This window comes from Pelobates fuscus, chromosome 6, assembly GCF_036172605.1.
Source record: "Pelobates fuscus isolate aPelFus1 chromosome 6, aPelFus1.pri, whole genome shotgun sequence".
Classification (NCBI taxonomy): domain Eukaryota; kingdom Metazoa; phylum Chordata; class Amphibia; order Anura; family Pelobatidae; genus Pelobates; species Pelobates fuscus.
Genome location: NC_086322.1, coordinates 260,972,540 through 260,993,786, shown reverse-complemented (window position 1 = coordinate 260,993,786; position 21,247 = coordinate 260,972,540). Strand labels below are relative to the sequence as shown.

General features: G+C 40.2%; 2 protein-coding genes across 2 annotated transcripts in view; one reads left to right on the top strand and one right to left on the bottom strand.

Moving 5' to 3' along the window:
- The window catches only part of LOC134614835 (proton channel OTOP2-like), a 37,816-nt gene extending 31,055 nt beyond the window's left edge, over window positions 1-6,761 (top strand). The window contains exons 5-6 of the mRNA XM_063459056.1: window positions 4,031-4,872; window positions 6,543-6,761. Of these exons, the coding sequence (XP_063315126.1) occupies window positions 4,031-4,872; window positions 6,543-6,713 (1,013 nt within the window). The 3' untranslated portion in view covers window positions 6,714-6,761. The remainder of the gene's footprint in view (window positions 1-4,030; window positions 4,873-6,542) is intronic.
- The window catches only part of USH1G (USH1 protein network component sans), a 784,266-nt gene that overhangs the window by 637,868 nt on the left and 125,151 nt on the right, over window positions 1-21,247 (bottom strand). The gene's annotated exons all lie outside the window — the stretch shown is intronic.

The window sequence follows — 21,247 nt, the reverse complement described above, 5'->3', positions numbered from 1 at the left end:
AGCTACAATGAAAACATCAATGACTTGGACAATTTTTCCAGTTTGGCTGTTTTGATCTTAAATTTGAAATTCACTTTGCATTCTCATTTTACCAAATTATCCTGTATGTATAGCTAGGTATGTGTGCTTGCGCGAGGCTATTTTATATGTGTCAGTGTGTGGATGTATGCTAGTTTGTGTCTATGTATGTGCGTGAGGCTGTTGCTATTTAGATTGCTGTGTGCCAAGTTATGTATACGTGCATGGCAGGTTATGTATGTGTGTGACAGGCTAGTTATGTATGGCTACCATGTACATATATTAATTGGACTTGGGCATTCATGTTTGTATGAAGCACTAATTAACTACAATTTGAATAAATTTACTGGAAAAACAAAGTGATTATGGAAGAAAATTTGTCCACGCACTTTGTTTATTTGACATTTGTCTAATTACAAGTAGCTTGCGTTAACTTGCCTGTCAGAGCTCGCTGACTGGTTAGTTTACAAATCTTCCAATCAGAGTGCTCTGATTGAAATTGTGGAGGCCTTATAAGGGCTTTTCCTGTTATGCAAGCCAGGGGCATAACTAAAGCATTTGGTACCCGGGGTGAGTCCTATTTTTATTTTTGGCTCTACCCGCCTCCTGCACACATTTTAAAATGTAAAAAACACTTTTTTTAAATGTATTTTTTAAAATGTATTTAGCACTGAGCAGTGTTTGTGTTTTTGAATGTAAGCATGTTTTTGTATGGAGTATGTGAGAGTGCATGTACGAGTGTGTTTGTATGAAGTATTGGCATTTTAATGCAGGCATGCATTTTTGTGTAGGATTTTGAATGCAGTGGTGTGGTTATATATAATGGTGGTGTTTAAATACTGAGGTGTGTGTATGCAGCGTTGACATTGGAATGCATGGGTGTATTTGTGTGTAACGTTGGTGGGATGTAGAGATGTATGCACATATACACACACTGACACACATCCAGATACATATACACACAGGTACACACATGCAGATACATAGACACGCAGTCTCACACACATACACACACTGACACATATGCAGCTACACAGACACAATCACTGACACACATATGGATACACAAGTACAAAGACACACAGATACAAACGCTGATACAAAACCAAATGGATTCCCTTATTTGTAATCCTTATGTGGTAATGAGGACACCAAACAAGGGAGCTAAAGTGTGCCCTAATGTGGTACACTTACATATGGAAATTCCACATAAAGGTACCAATTTAGGAAGTTAGTACAACAGCTGAAAGAACAAAATTTAGAAAATCCCTTTTCTTTTTTAATATTTCAATTTTATAGTAGATACCTCCCTTGTTTGTTATCCCTATGTGAAATAGCCATATTTAAGGATAACAAGTTTGGGAGCTATGCCCTCAGGAGGCCCCTAAATGCATTGGCCACCCGATAGTCACCCGCAGCTTGGCACCCCTATACTGAGTGTCACCCAGGGCGGACGACCACCCCTCCCCCAACCTTAGTATGCCACTGATGCAAGCTCCGCCTGCACAGAGCTCTTAATTGGCCAACTTTGATCTATTTTTAAATGTCAATTAGTTCGTTTTTATAATTTTATAATTGCGATAGGACTCTAAGAGTTTTAATTTGGCCTTTTTCGAAGCTGAAAAAAATAAGCTTTAAGAAGAAAGAAGTATGATTTTTCTTTTTTTTAAGGAACTTAGTTTATTGGGCTATCCTCACTATTATTAGAGTGAGGAAGCCATTATTTTTTTATTGGAGGGGGTGGCTAGGTGCTTGGAGCCCCAATCCACTGGGGTGGACATTATGTAAGTGCTCAAAAAACAATATGTCCACACCACTTTTATATTATATTATTAGCCCCAACACTGCCTATGGGTTTGGCTAGAGGGAACATTAGTTCCCCAAAGGTTAATATTTGTTTTTTATTAGGTTCCCATAGTGTTATTATAATTAGAGCCCATAGCTATCCAAATGCTGCCCAGTCGTTGGTGTTTTATTAATATAGTTTGTCATATTAATATAGTTTGTCATATTGACTCAATAGACTTTTCTTTGTTTAATTAACCCTGTGGGAATTGGGGGAAGGAAATGAGTGAGGTTAAAAATAAAAGGTGTCCAAATTGTGTTTGCAACAAAAATATGCACGCAAAATTTGTACGAACTGAACCAAATAATGGCCGCAATTTGGTTCAGCTAAGTAGTTTTTTGTTTTATGACAAAACTATTTGGGCAAACCAAATTTTCCATCATACATACTTGTAGTGACCTGTATGAGTTTACTGGATGGTTCCCATTTATCATGTTTGATTCATTTATGTATATTTTGTTTGTTCTCCTGCTTCTCTTCTATTTACCAAGCCCAAACGTGTTTAAAACAAGGATTAATATTTCAAACGGATAAAACAGTGAGATTTCTGGCACTTGTTTGATAGGAGTTTGGCAGCTTATACCACACCATACCAGAGTTCTTCTTTCTGACCGTAAAAAGGTACTGTATGAAAGGGGATGTAGGGAAGCAGCGCCTTCAGACTGTTCTCAAATCTGTGTAGTGTTGAGGTAGTATGAAAGAAAATAAAAATGGAATATAGTGTAGTATCTTTAGAGACTGTGCTTTCCCAATTCGACAACATACATTACTGTCTTTATGCTGTATACTGGTTTTATTATTTTTGTCTTAAATAAAACATTTTTTTTTACTACACTTTGACCTTCCTGATTTTATCCTTGAAGATATTATTGGGGGATTCACACTTTCATTTCTTTGATGGGGAAGATACCACCTACTCTGTTGGGGATTGCGCAAAACCTACTTTTGAGTTATATGCGTATACCTCCTTTTATTTATTCTAATCTCACTTAAACAGAGAGAGTAGTATATTCTTTTTTATTTTCATCCTATATACTGGTGAATTCCTATTGCCACAACTTTGTACAATAGAGGAGAAGACACCTTAATGCTTGGCATCAAGAGTAACTGACTGGCCTAGAGTATCTTCCTGTAAGGACCAGGACCATCAACACATTCACAGGCAGTGATTATTCCAGGAAATTGTGTTACTCTGTTTATTTTATTCATCAGTCTCCAAATATACTACACTATATTTCGTTTTTTCTTCCTTTTTTTTTAATACTACCTCGACACTACACAAATTTGAGGATTCTCTGGAGGCACTGCTTCCCTACATCCCCTTTCATACAAGGATTAATATTTGATTGGATTATGTTAATATGCTTTCTCAGTTATATTATGTTTGTACACTTTTTTGCAATTAACAATATGGCCAAAAAGCAGAGTCATTTTTGTTTAAGCTATCTAGCCAAATTTTGTGTACACATTTTTTTATCCTGTAACAGGGTCATTACAATAGAATTTTACTTTCTGGGAGGAAATGTTGTAGGAGATAAATATAAAAATAAAAAGTAAGTAATTTAATTATAGCTGTAGATGCTTCACCCAGTTGATCTTGCAAAATGATTTGTAGAAATTACATATAATAAATTATTGTGTACATATGATTATCATTGTCATATACGGAGGAAATTTCCACCAGATAACTTTTAATAATAATAATAATAATAATAATAATAATAATAATTCAATATTGTTAGATTATATATCTACAAAATTCCAATAGATTGTAATGGTGACTTTTTTAGATAAATCATTTGGAAAGCATTTCTAGCAGTATTGAATCATTGGGAAAGCTTATTAAATTGAGGGCTTAATTTGTATGGCTAAACTTCTAAAAAAAAAAAAAAAAAAAATCTAAATATAATAGATATCATATATAAAAATATATTAATTTATGAAAATATTACAAAATTAAAATATTTTTCATAATACTAAAACATTTTAAAGGTTTCTCCAAAAATATGAAATAATTTGAATAGATTATCCAGCAATATTAAATTGTGGCTCAAAAGTCAGAAAAAAGTAGATATAAGTAAATCTTATTTGGCTTCCTATCGGACAGATGGTAACTGTATTTAAGTATCACCATTTCCAACATATTATTGTTTTATTGCTCCACAGGTCGATTTGAAAACTCTGACTGTGAGTGCACGTTATTGTGTAATTTTGTTCCCAGTGAAATTTATTATTTATACCCCTTCAACATTGAATACAACCTCTTTGCAGCCACCTTGATTTATATCATGTGGAAAAATGTTGCACGGAAAATTGATGACAATGCTTCCCATAGCCATGGGAAAGGACCAGCTGTTCGCAAACATGTCCCTTTTCTGGGTCTAATCTCAGGTCTGTCTGTTCTAGCTGCTGGCCTTGTGATGTTCATCATGTACGAAATAGGTAGGGAAAATTCTTTCAACGACTTGTTATCTCTCACCTCGTTCTACTTTTTCCATGTGATCAGCCTTGTGATTATGAGTTTGGCAAACTTGGTGGGCATAATTATTTTCCACCTTGATAAAAGACATATGGATAATGAGAAGAACCCGACTCGCACATTGGATATGGTTCTACTACTGGGTACGACCGCAGGTCAATATGCAATTTCTTACTACTCTATTGTAGCCATGGTGGCCACCAATCCCTATAGTCTCCTGAACTGTCTCACTCTTATTTATTCACTCCTTATGATTGTTCAGCACTCTCTCCAGAATGTTTTAATCATTGAAGGATTGCATCGTCTCCCACCAAATCACAGTATCAACTACCTTGACTGTTTAGACACTTCTAGCTGCGAAAAAATGAAAGATGTAAGTTTTGTTTCCAACATCCCTCCAAATGCATCTCATCTTCCAGTTCATCAACCATCAAGAAGAACCACATTTACTGATGAACTCAAGTCACACCTCAAGATTAGAAAAACAATGAAGGATATTTATATGTTCCTCTTCCTCAGCAATGTAATTGTAAGTTCTGAAGTGTACATGTGGGGCTACATCAAAGCTAATAGTTTAAACAGTTTAGACGAATAATGACCAGGACAATGTTAGTAAGTTGTATTCATTGAGTCAAAGCAAAAAACTGCTCTTAATATTTGGCAATATAGGGATACTTTTTTTGTCCCGACATAGGCCTCACTTTAATTATATCTGTCGATAATTATCAATAATTTTTCGCCAATTTTTGTATCGAATTTTGCCTGCATTTAATGCAAGTCAAAATTAAAGCAGCCCAACTTTATAAATGGGTTGGCGGACCCAAAACAGACAATACTTTGCACTGAAAGCACATGTATCAGTCTTTTTAATAAATAGTTAGTTACTTAAGAAAATAAAAATAAAAAGTCTATGGGGATCATTGTGTCCCACATATTAGCTTAAGGGACATATATTATCTCCCTAATGTACCCACCCATCATGTTGCAGGTGGAGATATGTCCACTAAGCAGCTAAACAGTGACCCCCCCAGCGGCCTGGCCTAGGCACAGCACCCACCTCCACCTTCCCGACAATGCCTCAGCCCCCGACCATGCCCCAGCCCATAGATATATTAAATAATGGGCTTTCCCATGCCCATTAAAATTAAAGACTTTCCCATGCTTTGAAAACTCTGCTCTGCCAGGCAAGTCTCACCTCACTCGAGACTTGGGTGGGAATATTGGGTGATGTGCTACAGTAGGACAGAGCAGGTTACAAATATATGAGGGGATAACATCAAATCTTCAAAGCACAACTGTCCTGGAGGCATTTTCTACCCTCACATCATAATGAGTCCTGCTATGAATATGGCATAATAGCTATCAAAAATAGTGTTCTATGTAATCAGAGCCTGAGGCATTATACATTCTGTAATGTTTATTACTTCCTGCTCATGAGTAATTCTCCTCACATAAATATATTGTTGCCATAAATATATTCACTATTCCATGAGATTATATCAGAACTTTTAAGGAATGTTGTTCCTCCCAAGAGCAGTTTAAATAACCAGGGAATAAGTTAGGTAAATAATGGAGGATAAAATATATATTGTATTACTTCCAAACATATAGGTTTTAATGCACTTCATATATTATACAAATTGTGTGACTGATTACACACAATTTGTATAATATATGAAGTGCATTAAAACGTATATGTTTGGAAGTAATACACTCTGTGAGTTCATGCTGTGTTTGACTTGTGCTGGCCCTGTCTCTGATCTGCCTCCTTGACAGTCTCAGCTAATCCTATGGTAAAGCCTTGTGATTGGCTCACAACAACACTTCTGATGATGACAGCCAAGTGGGCAGATCAGGGGCAGAGCCAGCAGCTGCAGACTTAAACAAAAGTAAGATTTTACTATATTTTAGGGGGAAAGGGTGAGCCAGGAGGGGCTAGATGGTGCTTTTAACACTATAGTGTCAGGAATACATATTTGTGTTCCAGGTCCTATAGTGTTCCTTTAATAAAGGACATTATCCAAATTCAAGACCGTGAGTGCAGACAAACTATTTATTTTCTCTATGCCTTTAGGACTGGCACCTGGCACATGTACAGTTTTTTTTTAGCCTGAGTGCAAGGACTTTATCGATAGATATATAACTATAATAGCTTCTATCAATACTATATGTCATTAATGTTTATGCAATTTTTTTCAGTTCTGGATTATGCCTGCATTTGGAGCTAGGATTCGTTTTGACAACGACTTGGAAGTAGAATTTTATGGGTTTACTATTTGGGCCATTATTACCAATATCTGCCTACCCTTCGGGATCTTCTATAGAATGCATTCAGCTGCAACCTTGCTGGAACTCTACAACAAACAATAAGTTATTTCAGAGACACAACAGTTGTGTATCTCTGAACAAGAAGCAACAGAGCACACCTATCAGTGAACGAAAAGAGTAAATGCTGTAACAGAAAAACAAAAATACTGTCAAAAAGCAGTCGAAAAAAGAGTCGAAAAACTTTGAAATTAGGAGAAACATCCAAACCTTTAGAGCTTAAAAATATATATATTTGCATGTTGAATTCATATGGAACAACATCTTTTGAAACATTTACATAAATATGTAAAATTAAGCACAATGCTTTTTTATGTTTTATAGCATATGGAATAGAAAAATCTAATAGGGTTATACTTTTTTTTTTTTACCTTAAATTTATAATTTACCTTGAATTTACTTTGAATTCTCACTTTAGTAAATAACCCTATGAAGTAAAACAAAACTGTCAGTTTATTACGTGAATGGAAGAGCAGGCCAATGACCTACTGATTATTAAACTCACTTGAGAAATTATATGCTGCTTTGGTCTTGTTCAACTTTTTAGCATCTACTGTACAGGTGATACTCGAAAAATTAGAATATCGTGCAAAAGTTCATTTATTTCAGTAATGCAACGTAAAAGGGGAAACTTATATATGAGATAGATGCATTACATGCAAAGCAAGATAGTTCAAGCCATGATTTGACATAAGTGCGATGATTATGGCTTACAGCTCATGAAAACCCCAAATCCACAATCTCAGTAAATTAGAATATTACATGCAATCAATAAAACAAGAAGTGTACATAGAACAATATCGGACCTCTGAAAAGTATAAGCATGCATATGGACTCAGTACTTGGTTTGGGCCCCTTTTGCAGCAATTATTGCCTCAATGCGGCGTGGCATGGAAGCTATAAGCCTGTGGCACTGCTGAGGTGTTATGGAAGACCAGGATGCTTCAATAGTGGCCTACAGCTCTTCTGCATTATTCGGTCTGATGTCTCTCGTCTTTCTCTTGGCAATGCCCAATAGATTCTCTATGGGGTTCAGGTCAGGCAAGTTTGCTAGCCAATCAAGCACAGTAATCCCACGGTCATTGAACCAGGCTTTGGTGCTTTTTGGGCAGGTGCCAAGTCCTGCTGGAAAATTAAGTCAGCATCCCCATAAAGCTTCTTGGCGGAAGGAAGCATGAAGTGCTCCAAAATCTCCTGGTAGATGGCTGTGTTGACCCTAGACTTAATGAAGTACAGTGGACCAACACCAGCAGATGACATGGCTCCCCAAATCAACACAGACTGTGGAAACTTTACACTGGACTTCAAGCATCTTGCAGTGTGTGCCTCTCCATTCTTCCTCCAGACTCTGGGTCCTTGGTTTCCAAATGAGATGCAAAAGTTGCTCTCATCAGAAAAGAGGACTTTGGACCACTGAGCAACAGACCAGGTCTGTTTTCATTAGCCCAGGTAAGACGCTTCTGACATTGTTAGTTGTTCAGGAGCGGCTTGACAAGAGGAATACTCCCATGTCCAGGATCCATCTGTGTGTGCTGGCTCTTGATGCACTGACTCCAGCCTCAGTCCACTCCTTGTGAAAGTCCCCAACACATTTGAATGGCCTTTTCCTGACAATCCTCTCCAGGCTCTGGTCATCCCTGCTGCTTGTGCACCTATTTCTTCCACACTTTTCCCTTCCACATAACTTTCTATTAATGTGCTTTGATACAGCACTTTGGGAACATCCAACTTCCTTCGCAATTACCTTTTGATGCTTTCCCTCCTTATGGAGGGTGTCAATGATGGTTTTCTGCACAACTGTCAGGTCAGCAGTCTTCCCCATGATTGTGATTCCTACTGAACCAGACTGAGAGACCATTTAAAGGCTCAGAAACCCTTTGCAGGTGTTGTGGCTTACTTAGCTGATTAGAGTGGGACACTGTGAGCCTAGGATATTGCACCTTTTCACAATATTCTAATTTACTGAGATTGTGGGTTTGGGGTTTTCATGAGCTGTAAGCCATAATCATCGCACTTATGACAAATCACGGCTTTAACTATCTTGCTTAGCATGTAATGCGTCTATCATATATTAGTTTCCCCTTTTACCTTGCATTACTGAAATAAATTAACTTTTGCACGATATTCTAATTGTTTGAGTATCACCTGTATATTCTATTGTATATACTGTACGATTCAGGCATTTTTTTTACCTGCAAGGGTAAGGACTTGGACTCACTAGGATTGAGGATGCAGGTCTGCACAATGACACCGCACATCATGAGTCCTTGTCTTTCTCACCCTTCACTCACAAGCTGTATGCCTACTGACCTTGGGAATAGCTTGACCTTCAGCTTGCCATCCAGGGCGCTATTACAGCTCACAACATGGGTCCCAATCTCTTATAACAGCTGTCATTATAAGTTTTATTGCCACTTCCAGCTCTTTTAGGATGTGTTCATTAATCCCCTGTTTATACATATGTGTGTTTAATTTGTCCTTCTCTTTGTTTGGGTACTATGTATTTATGCAAGATCTCTAACTAGTGCAGCATTAATATCGTAGGGTTGTCAGTGGCTCATTCAGCTTGCTATTTTCCTAGCATGTCTATATTTACTTATACTCATCTTGTCATATAATCTAGTTTCAAGTTATCATGTTTTCTATTTTTTTTGTAAATTTCTTTTTTATTTTTTCAACATAAAACTTATATTGATAAGCATTGGCGAGACTCACAGGTCTCAAAATAATTGGCGTCACTTCGGGACACGCAGGTCTCTAACATTGGTTATCATGTTTTCAGTCATTTGTATGTAACTATACCACTCAACCACGTGACTATCACATCTTTTCAGGCTGATAATATTGCTTTAGATCATGTTTAGACGTGTTTGCCTAACCTGTTTCTTATTAAAAATGAGGCGGCTTTTGCAGGAGTTTATATTAGATCTCGTAACTACATGTATACCTTTGGCAATGACTTCTACTTTTTTCTTTTCTCTGTATTGTACAACACTAAGCCTCAATAAAACAATGATTGACTAAAAAAAAAAAAAATGTTGCCACCCTTTTTATATTTGGAAAGTGTTATGATCTTGTATACCAAGTCTGGAAAAATATTGTGTAAGCACTTGACACCGAGATGAAAAGAAGATTATTTTTCAGTGGGGTTTGACATTTTTGGCATTTCTTTCTGTTTTTACCTTATTTTAGATTTTAGGACATAACTACAAATTGTAAATTATGATTTTAAATAAAGTTGACTTGAGAATTGTAGAAAGGAATCCCATACAAATTCAGACTTGCTCATGTCTTTGGATGAAGTCCATTTAATAATATTTGTGTTTACATGTTATTGTAATTTTTTTTATAATTTGACACCAAGGTAAAAAAAAAAAGTGGAAATAACTTTAAGAACATGTTTGCCTATTCCTAGTAATGCGGGTCTGCTATATACTGTTGTTGTACTACCACCTACAGTCCAGTGAGCGGTACATTCTGATGCTTAACAAACTCTTTCAGGGCTCTTCTCTAAAGCATCGGTAGGCAACCTTTGCCACTCCAGATGTTTCAATTTAACAAAAATGAAAACTACATTTTCAAATTATATTTTAATTCACTTTGACTGCCTAACAATACAAAATAGTGAATAACTGTGTCTATATGCATCAATTTGAATGTCACTACATAGTCTAGCAGTAAACTAAATAATATATAAGTTATATATGACATAATCAGACAAACAATTATACCCTCAAAAATATATCTCATACAGCAAATGCACTATTATTATTATTATTATTATTATTATTATTATTATTATTAGCATTTATAGCAGCACTTTACAATTATAAAATGGAAATATATAGAATAGACCTTGATCAAATAAGCTCAACATATATAGCATTTATAGCAGCACTTTACAAATATATAATGGGGATATATAGAGTAGGCCTTGCTCAAATAAGCTTAACATTTTAGATTGCAGGAGATACTTTGGATATGTGAATCCATTTAAATCCCTTACAGTATCCTTACTCATCTCTGGTATTCCCTGCACCCAAATCCATAATTGACTGTTGTATGAAGTGAATGCTCAGCATCAGTGTAGACCTATGCATCTCTCACCCATATACAGAGGTGGACCCATTACACTAAACCATCTGTATGGACTCTTTTATCAGAGTCCATAAATGCTGTTCAAACAGCTACTAGATGCATACTTGCAAAAACAGAATATTCAAGGATATAATCTTTCAATGTAGGGTTATAACTGCTTGATCCAAGGATAAATCTGACTGCCATTCTGGGGTCAAGAAGGAATTTTTTTCCTAGCTTGTTACAAAATTGGAAGTGCTTCAAGCTGTTTTTTTTGCCTTCTTTTGGATCAACAGCACACAACAAATGTGAGGAAGGCTGAACTTGATGGTCGCAAGTCTCTTTTCAGCTATGTAACTATGTATGTGAGCCTGGGTCCCAAGACTCTTAGATACCCATCCATCTTATCAAAATCACATACCAACTCTTTGTAAAAATACAGCCCACATCGATGTAGTGATGTTTCATAAAAATGCACCTGACATTCACGCACTAACATTCAAAAGTTACACACCCCACATTCACATACTGAAGTGTCATAGCAATAGGCCCTACATTCATATACGCTTCATTGAAATACACCCCACATTCACACACTTGCAGTCAGTAGAAATACACTTCGGATCCACATACTGGCACTTCATAAAAATATACACATCAGTCACATGCTTACAGTCTGTAGAACTACTCCCCACATTCACATACTGACACTTTATAGAAATACCATGGAAAGGTTATTCATACTTACCATAATTTTCTTTTCCTGGCTATTTTTCATGGCAGCCTTTACTTATATGGGTTAGCTCCGCACCTTTCAGCCTATAGGACAGGAAAAACACCAAAGACTTAAATGCAGGCTCCAGTCCTAAGATCTTCAGTCAGTAACAAGCACTACAGTAAAACAGAGACATATTAATGGGTAGGCAGTATAGTCTGCCATGAATAATAACCAGGAAAAGAAAAGTACAGTAAGAGTGAATACATTTTCCACATTCCTGGCTAACCATGGCAGGCTATACTTATATGGGAATACCCAAGCATCAACATATATTTATTAAGTAATAAAAAAACAAGTTTAATGAGAGGCATGAACAGCTTGAAGGGCGTTACGTCCGAACTGTGCCTCATTAGCAGATCTAACATCCAGGTTGTAATGTCTAAAGAATGTATTCAGAGAAGACCAATTGCCAGCTTTGTAAATCGAGTCTGAAGAAGCATTTGCCACAGTAGCCCATGATGCTGCTACAGCACGTGAGGAATATTTTATAATATTATGAAGAGGTGGAAACTTTTTGAGATTGCAATAAGGTTTTGATAACAGAACTTGTTATGCCCTTACCTATAAGCGACTCCCGCTCAATCTCCATGCCATCAAATCCAGAGCCTGAGGATATGGGTGAAACAGAGGACCTTAAACCAGAAGATCTGATCAGACTGGGAGATTCCTTGAATGTTCCAGACTGATCCGAATTGCCAAGGTCTTCTTGGCCAAAAGGGAATAATTGCTATGGCCTACACTCTCTCCGAATCTTCCTCACGAGCGCATAAATTAGAGGTATGGGAGGAAAAATGTAGGTCAGGTTGAACATCCATTACTGGGTCAAGGCATCCTGACCACGAGCTCGTGGGTCGAAGTGTCTGGAGAAGTAATACTGTACCTGGTTGCTCCTGGATGTTGCCATAGGGTCTATCTGAGGTACTCATTGTTATGTCAGTTACAGGAAAACTTCTAGACATAAATGCCTGTCCAGGGCAACCTGTCCAGGGTTACACGGCTGAGAAAATTTGCCACTGTATTCTGACTCCCTGAAAGATGGGATAAATCTATTTTATCAACATGCAACTGTGGGTTCCACTTAGATAATTTATGTAAGCCACTGCCGCCTTGTCTGATCGAATACGGATCCACGGATCAAATACGGATCTTACCTCTAGGATGTTGCTTGGGAGTACAGATTACTCCTTTGACCATTGACCTTGAACTACCTGATTCTAGCAATGTGCTCCCCATCCTTGTGCACTGGCATCTGTAGTCAAGATTAGCCAGGGTGGGTCAGTCAAAGGAAAACCCACAGGTCACATTCTTTCTATTCAGCCACCAAGTGAGATGAAGTCTCGTCATTGGGGGTATCCTCATCAGCTGATTCTAATTTCCCTTCTTTTTGTTGAATTAGAACAGAAAAGCCTTTTGAGGTACCCAACTACTGTGCCCATCTTACCAGGCCAACCGTGGAGGTTAGAATACCTAGAAGTTGCATAAACTTCCTTGCAGTTACCAGACATTTCCGGAGAAACAGTGAAATGAAGAGAAACATCCTTTTGATCCTGTCTTGGGATAGGGAGACTGAATTGTTGATTGTATTGAATTCGGCTCCCAAGAATGTCCTCTTTTGGGCAGGTATGTGGTTGCTTTTCTCGTTGTTTATCAACCAACCAAACCTTTAAAGCTCCCCCAGTACTACATCCCTCTGGGTTACTGCCGTCCTTAAATCTGGGGCTACTAGAAGTAGATCGTCGAGGTAGTGGAATAAGTTGAATCCCAGAGTTCGTAACCTTGCAATAAAAGTCACCAAGACCTTTGATAACCATTTTAAACCGAATGGAAGTGCCTGGAATTGAAAGTGTTGTTCCTTCCATGCAAACCTCAGAAATTGCTGATGATCTGGTAAATGGGCATATGAAAATGTACGTCTTTTAGATCTGTTGAGACTAAGAAGTCTCCCTTCCAGGACCGCTAGAGCAATCGTCTTGATGGATTCCATCCTGAAGCTCCTGATGTTCAAAAGTGAGTTGATCCTGCTATCTAAAATAGACCTCAATTTGTTCTTGCTTTTCTTGACCAAGAAGAGAGGAGAATAACATCCTTTGCCTCTTTCAATGGGGGGTACTGGCCTTATTACCTGTTCCCTCAGCAGATTTTCCACATATTCTCTTAATGCTCTTTCTTTGACTTTGTCGGCAGGAATGCGAGTGGAAATTAAGAAGCTTCTCTTTGGCCTCTGGCGAAACTCTAGTCTGTAGCCTGCTTGTATAATGTTTAAAACCCAGGCATCTTGGATTTTCTGAGCCCAGATCTTCTTGAAAAACCATCCCTTTGATAGTCAGAGGTTTTTACCTAAAGGCCGAAAGGGCTGTTTCCTGGGACAGTGTGAACGTGGGTAAGAGGACTGTCCGCCTCTCCACGAGCTGCCCCTCGTATATTCTCTCCCAGGTCTGTAATTTTTGGACTCCCAAACGTATTGCTCAGTGGGAGGTCTCATATCTATTAGGTTTCTTATTTCATTGATCCTGAAGTAGGAAAACCTTATACCCTTCTGCCACCTTATTAATAGAATCTTCTAGGGTCTTGCCAAAGAGTTCTCCTTCAAAGGGGATGTTACAGAGGTTGGTCTTTGAAAAGACGTCTGCTCCCCAATACCGAAGCCATAGTGCCTGTCTGGCTGCCACCGATAAGGCCATAGTATGGTAGAAAATTCTTGTCACGTCCAGGGATGCCTCAGCAATGAACTCAGTTGCCATCTTTAGGTCCCAGATGGAGTCACGCAGGTTGGCTCTTTTCACCCCTCTTTCAACTTCTGAATCCAGTTCTCTGATCCAGTTTTTCATTGTTCTTGAAATTGTGGTAAGAGCCACAGCAGGATAGCATCCTGCTTCTGTAGTTGTGTATATCTTACATAGATCCGCGTCAAGTTTGCAGTCCATAGGTTCACAGAGAGATGCTGAGCTATCCATAGGTAGCATGGTTCTTTTGGCTACCCTGGATACTGGAGCGTCTGACTTGGGAGGTGTAGTCCACAGCCTATAAGTGCTCTGTTCCAGAGGGTATAATCTGACCAATTTAACTTGGAAGGCCACTTTCTCAGGCTTTTTTCTACTCAGCTGTTATTAAGTCCTTAATTGACTTGTGTAGAGGGAAGGATAATCTTTGCTTATTCAGATCAGCAAAGTGCTTGTCTGAGACTTCAGCTTCAGGGACTTCTTCTGGAATCTCTAACGCTTTTCTCACCATCAGAATCAATTTTTTGACAGTTCTAGCATCTAGGGCTTCACCCATCATCTCGGCTTCGCCTATCATCTCGCCTTCCCTGTCGCTAGATTCTACATGAGCCAGGACTTCAAATTCTCCCATAGGCTCAATGCCTTCAGAGTCAGAGGACTGCAAATAGTCTTGCCTCTGTCTGGATCATTTCTCAGACCCCTTTCTTACCTCTAGGGCTGCCCTGGGTTACCTCCTTCCTTATCCAAGATATTAAATATGCTGAAGGAGCTGGGGTAGTAGATGACGATACTGCTACTTTCTGTAGACAGTCCAAGCATAATTTTTTACCCTCTATTGCCTTGCCATTGCATCCTGCGCAAGGGTTGGACTTTTCCCTCCTTTTCCTAGGAGAGGAACCCATCGTACATTCTTCATTACTGTAAAGTAAGAAAGAAGAACAGTTTCAATAGTTTATTCCAAAAATATACTTTAAACCAGGACTGAATAATCTTTACTTACCTGGATTCAGAAATAGACATCTGAATAGTGATGTACCGAACTGTCCGCCGGCGAACAGTTCCCGGCGAACTTAGCGTGTTCGCCGCCGCGGGCGAACACATGGGCGGTTCGATCCGCCCCCTATTCGTCATCATTGGGCAAACTTTGACCCTGTGCCTCTCGGTCAGCAGACACATTCCAGCCAATCAGCAGCACTCCCTCCCTTCCACACCCTCCAACCTCCCTCCCAGCATCCATTTTCGATTCATTCTGAAGCTGCATGCTTAGTGAGAGGAGGGAAAGTTTAGCTGCTGCTGATTAGATAGGGAAATTGATAGCTAGGCTAGGGTATTCAGTGTCCACTACAATCCTGAAGGACTCATCTGATCTCTGCTGTAAGGACAGCACCCCAAAAAGCCCTTTTTAGGGCTATAACATCAGGCTGCTTTTTTTTCCCTGTGTAATGTAATTGCAGGTGCCTGCCTGCCAGCTTCTGTGTGAGGTTCACATTGGATACTGTGCCTACTTGCCCAGTGCCACCACTCATATCTGTTTTAACAATTGGTTAAGCTTTAGATTTAAAATAAATAAATGGTTTTCACTGTAATAGAAGAGCAGTTGCCTGCCTGCCAGCTTCTGTGTCAGGTTGGATGCCTTTCCCATTTGCACAGTCAGTGCCACCACTCATATCTGGTTTAACAATAGCTTAAGCTTTAGATTTTAAAGAAATCATTTTTTTTCACTGTAATAGAAGAGCAGTTGCCTGCCTGCCAGCTTCTGTGTCAGGTTGGATGCCTTGTCCATTTGCACAGTCAGTGCCACCACTCATATCTGTTTTAACAATAGCTTAAGCTTTAGATTTTAAAGAAATCATTTTTTTTCACTGTAATAGAAGAGCAGTTGCCTGCCTGCCAGCTTCTGTGTCAGGTTGGATGCCTTGCCCATTTGCACAGTCAGTGCCACCACTCATATCTGTTTTAACAATAGCTTAAGCTTTAGATTTTAAAGAAATCATTTTTTTTCACTGTAATAAAAGAGCAGTTGCCTGCCTGCCAGCTTCTGTGTCAGGTTGGATGCCTTGCCCATTTGCACAGTCAGTGCCACCACTCATATCTGTTTTAACAATTGGTTAAGCTTTAGATTTAAAATAAATAATATGTTTTCACTGTAATAGAAGAGCAGTTGCCTGCCTGCCAGCTTCCGTGTCAGGTTGGATGCCTTGCCCATTTGCACAGTCAGTGCCACCACTCATATCTGTTTTAACAATTGGTTAAGCTTTAGATTTAAAATAAATAATTTGTTTTCACTGTAATAGAAGAGCAGTTGCCTGCCTGCCAGCTTCTGTGTCAGGTTGGATGCCTTGCCCATTTGCACAGTCAGTGCCACCACTCATATCTGTTTTAACAATAGCTTAAGCTTTAGATTTTAAAGAAATCATTTTTTTTCACTGTAATAGAAGAGCAGTTGCCTGCCTGCCAGCTTCTGTGTCAGGTTGGATGCCTTGCCCATTTGCACAGTCAGTGCCACCACTCATATCTGTTTTAACAATAGCTTAAGCTTTAGATTTTAAAGAAATAATTTTTTTTCACTGTAATAGAAGATCAGTTAGTTGTCTGAAGCGTCTGGGTGTCAGGCCTACTTCAGCGTGTGCTCTGCAGACCTGTGCCAGCGTGCTTTGACAGTTGCCAATCATATCTGGTGTCTCTTTAGCGTGCTTTTACAAAGAAAAAAGGTTTCCAGTGTAAGCTAATAGCAGCCAGTCAGTGTCCTTCAAGCGGCTCTGTCAGGCCTTCCTTCAGCGTGTGCCCTGCACAACCCTGCCAGCGTACTTTGACAATTGCCACTCATATCTGGTGTCTCTATAGCATGCTTTTTCAAAGAAAAAAGGTTTCCAGTGTAAGCTAATAGCAGCCAGTCAGTGTCCTTCAAGCGGCTCTGTCAGGCCTTCCCTCAGCGTGTGCCCTGCACAACCCTGCCAGCGTACTTTGACAGTTGCCACTCATATCTGGTGTCTCTATAGCGTGCTTTTACAAAGAAAAAAGGTTTCCAGTGTAAGCTAATAGCAGCCAGTCAGTGTCCTTCAAGCGGCCGTGTCAGGCCTTCCTTCAACGTGTGCCCTGCACAACCCTGCCAGCGTACTTTGACAGTTGCCACTCATATCTGGTGTCTCTATAGCGTGCTTTTACAACCAAAATTTTGTTTCCATGGTAATAGAAGAGCAGTTGCCTGCCTGCCAGCTTCTGTGTGAGGTTCACAGTGGATACTGTGCCCTCTTGCCCAGTGCCACCACTCCTATCTGTTTTAACAATAGCTTAAGCTTTAGATTTAAAAGAAATAATTTTTTTGCACTGTAATAGAAGATCAGTTAGTTGTCTGCAAGCGTCTGGGTGTCAGGCCTACTTCAGCGTGTGCTCTGTAGACCTGTTCCAGCATGCTTTGACAGTTGCCAATCATATTTGGTGTCTCTTTAGCGTGCTTTTGCAAAGAAAAAAGGTTTCTAGTGTAAGCTAATAGCAGCCAGTCAGTGTCCTTCAAGCGGCTCTGTCAGTCCTTCCTTCAGCGTGTGCTCTCCAGAACTGTTCCAGTGCACATTGCCAATCATATCTGGTGTCTCTATAGCGTGCTTTTAAAACCAAAATTTGTTTTTCACTGTTATAGATTGAATAGCAGTTACTTGACTTCAAGTGGGTGTGTCAGGCCTACAGTGTGTGCTCTGCAGAACTGTTCAAGTGCACATTGCCAATCATATCTGGTGTCTCTATAGCGTGCTTTTACAAAGAAAAGAGGTTTCTAGTGTAAGCTAATAGCAGCCAGTCAGTGTCCTTCAAGCGGCTCTGTCAGTCCTTCCTTCAGCGTGTGCTCTCCAGAACTGTTCCAGTGCACATTGCCAATCATATCTGGTGTCTCTATAGAGTGCTTTTAAAACCAAAATTTGTTTTTCACTGTTATAGATTGAATAGCAGTTACTTGTCTTCAAGCGGGTGTGTCAGGCCTACAGTGTGTGCTCTCCAGAACTGTTCCAGTGCACATTGCCAATCATATCTGGTGTCTCTATAGCGTGCTTTTAAAACCAAAATTTGTTTTTCACTGTTATAGATTGAATAGCAGTTACTTGTCTTCAAGCGGGTGTGTCAGGCCTTCAGTGTGTGCTCTCCAGAAGAACTGTTCCAGTGCACATTGCCAATCATATCTGGTGTCTCTATAGCGTGCTTTTAAAACCAAAATTAGTTTTTCACTGTTATAGATTGAATAGCAGTTACTTGTCTTCAAGCGGGTGTGTCAGGCCTACAGTGTGTGCTCTGCAGAACTGTTACAGTTCACATTGCCAATCATATCTGGTCTCACAGTAGCTTGCACGCATAGTACCACTAATCCCCCAAAAAATGACAGGCAGAGGCAGGCCACCCCGCAGGGGCCGTCGTGGTCGTGGTGCTATGAATCCCTTTTGCCCTAGAATAATGCCCAGTTTTCAGAAGCCACGTACCCTAAACTTGAAAAGTTCTGAGGACATAGTTGACTGGCTAACACAGGACACCCAATCTTGTACAGCCTCCGCTCGGAACCTTGACGCACCATCCTCCTCCAGCTAAGCTTCAAGCACCTCTCAAGATACCACTCACCCGCCATCCGCCACCACCAAAACTAGCACCACAGCCGCTTTACTTGGTATGTCAGAGGAGTTATTCACACACCCGTTTGAAGAAATGAGTGATGCGCAACCATTATTGCTAGAGGATGTAGATAACAGGGATATGTCTCAGGCAGGCAGCATTAAACACATGGAGGTACGGTGTGATGATGATGATGTTGTACCCGCTGCTGCTTCCTTTTCTGAGTTGTCAGATACAAGCGAAGCGGTTGATGATGACGATGCGTCCATGGATGTCACGTGGGTGCCCGCTCGGCAAGAAGAAGAACAGGGCGAAAGTTCAGATGGGGAGACAGAGAGGAGGAGGAGGCGAGTTGGAAGCAGGGGGGGTCGTCGCAAGGAGCTAGTGGCACAGTCAGGCAGCATGCATTGGCACCCGGGGTCAGCCCGACAGCACGCCAATCAACGCATGCTGTGTCCACCACCAGAATGCCGTCATTGCAGAGCTCAGCAGTGTGGCATTTTTTTTGTGTGTCTGCCTCGGACAACAGCGATGCCATTTGCAACCTGTGCCAAAGGAAACTGAGTCGTGGGAGGTCCAACACCCACCTAGGTACAACTGCTTTGCGTAGGCACATGATCTCACATCACAAACGCCTATGGGATCAACACATGAGTACAAGCAGCACGCCTACTCTAAGCCGCCATCCTCCTCCTGGTCTAGCATCTTCAGCCACGTCAACCACTGCTGTCCTTCTTGCCCCCTCTCAACCATCCGCCACTCCGTCTCCCGCCTTGAGCAGTTCACGCTCATCTGCCCACAGTCATGTGTCTGTCAAGGACATGTTTGAGCGTAAGAAGCCAATGTCACCAAGTCACCCCATTGCCCAGCGTCTGACAGCTGGCTTGTCCGAACTATTAGCACGCCAGCTTTTACCATACAATCTGGTTGAGTCTGAGGCGTTCAAAAAATTTGTAGCTATTGGGACACCGCAGTGGAAGGTACCCGGCCGGAATTTCTTTTCACAAAAGGCAATCCCCAACTTGTACTCGATTGTGCAAAAGGAAGTCATGGCATGTCTGGCACACAGTGTTGGGGCAAGGGTCCATCTGACCACTGATACCTGGTCTGCAAAGCATGGTCAGGGCAGGTATATCACCTACACTGCGCATTGGGTAAACCTGCTGACGGCTGACAAGCAAGGAATGCGTGGCATTGCAGAGGAGTTGGTGACACCGCCACGAATTGCAGGCAGTCCTGCTGCCACCTCCTCTACTCCTCCTACTCCATCCTCTTCCATAACCTCCTCGGCTGAGTCCTCTTGTGCTGCTGCGTCTTGCTCCACATCAACGGCACCCCCCCAGCTCCCCAGGTACTATTCCACATCCCGGATATGGCAGTGTCACGCCGTCTTGGGTTTGACTTGCTTGAAAGCAGAGAGTCACACCGGACAAGCACTCCTGTCCGCCCTGAACGCACAGGTGGAAAAGTGGCTGACTCCGCAGCAACTGGATATTGGCAAAGTGGTGTGTGACAACGGAAAGAATTTGATAGCGGCATTGAAGTTGGGCAAGTTGACACATGTGCCGTGCATGGCACATGTGTGTAATCTGATCGTACAACGCTTTGTGCATAAGTACACAGGCTTACAGGACGTCCTGAAGCAGGCCAGGAAGGTGTGTGGCCATTTCAGGCGTTCCTACACAGCCATGGCTCACTTTGCCGATATCCAGCGGCGAAACAATATGCCAGTGAGGCGCTTGATTTGCGACAGCCCTACACGTTGGAATTCCACACTCCTAATGTTCGACCGCCTGCTCCAACAAGAAAAAGCTGTTAATGAATATTTGTATGACCGGGGTATATTAAAATGTTTAGTATACAAATGTAAAAACATATCCCATGCTTTACCCATTTTACAGTACAACTGTACACATGCAACAGACAGAAAATAAATCACTGAAATTCAACAACACAAAGCTTACATGGGCTTTGAGGTGTTTGCCAAAATGCATGTATTTGTAGCCCAGATATAACAGTGGCTATAATTAACCTATGTAAACTTGTCACATCTGGCACACTTATACATTACTAAACACAGAATAGTAGTGAACTAAAAAACAAATTAAAAAATTCTGGTATTTGAAGAATATATTCAAATCATTCGTTTTTTGCCTACATTTTGTCATTCAGTTTTCAATTCAGTACAAATAGATGTTCAGTGAATAAACAGCTTAATATGGGGTTGTTGCTTGCTAAAAACAGAGAGTTATGCTTTCTTCAGAAAACAATTATTGAACATTTGAAACTCCCATAGAAAGTATGGCTTTCAACTTACTGAGACAAATTAAAATTTCAGCTTTGATGTTCAGCACATTACATGTATTTTTTTCAATATTTCGCTAAAACATAACAGTTAAAAAAAAACAAAAAAC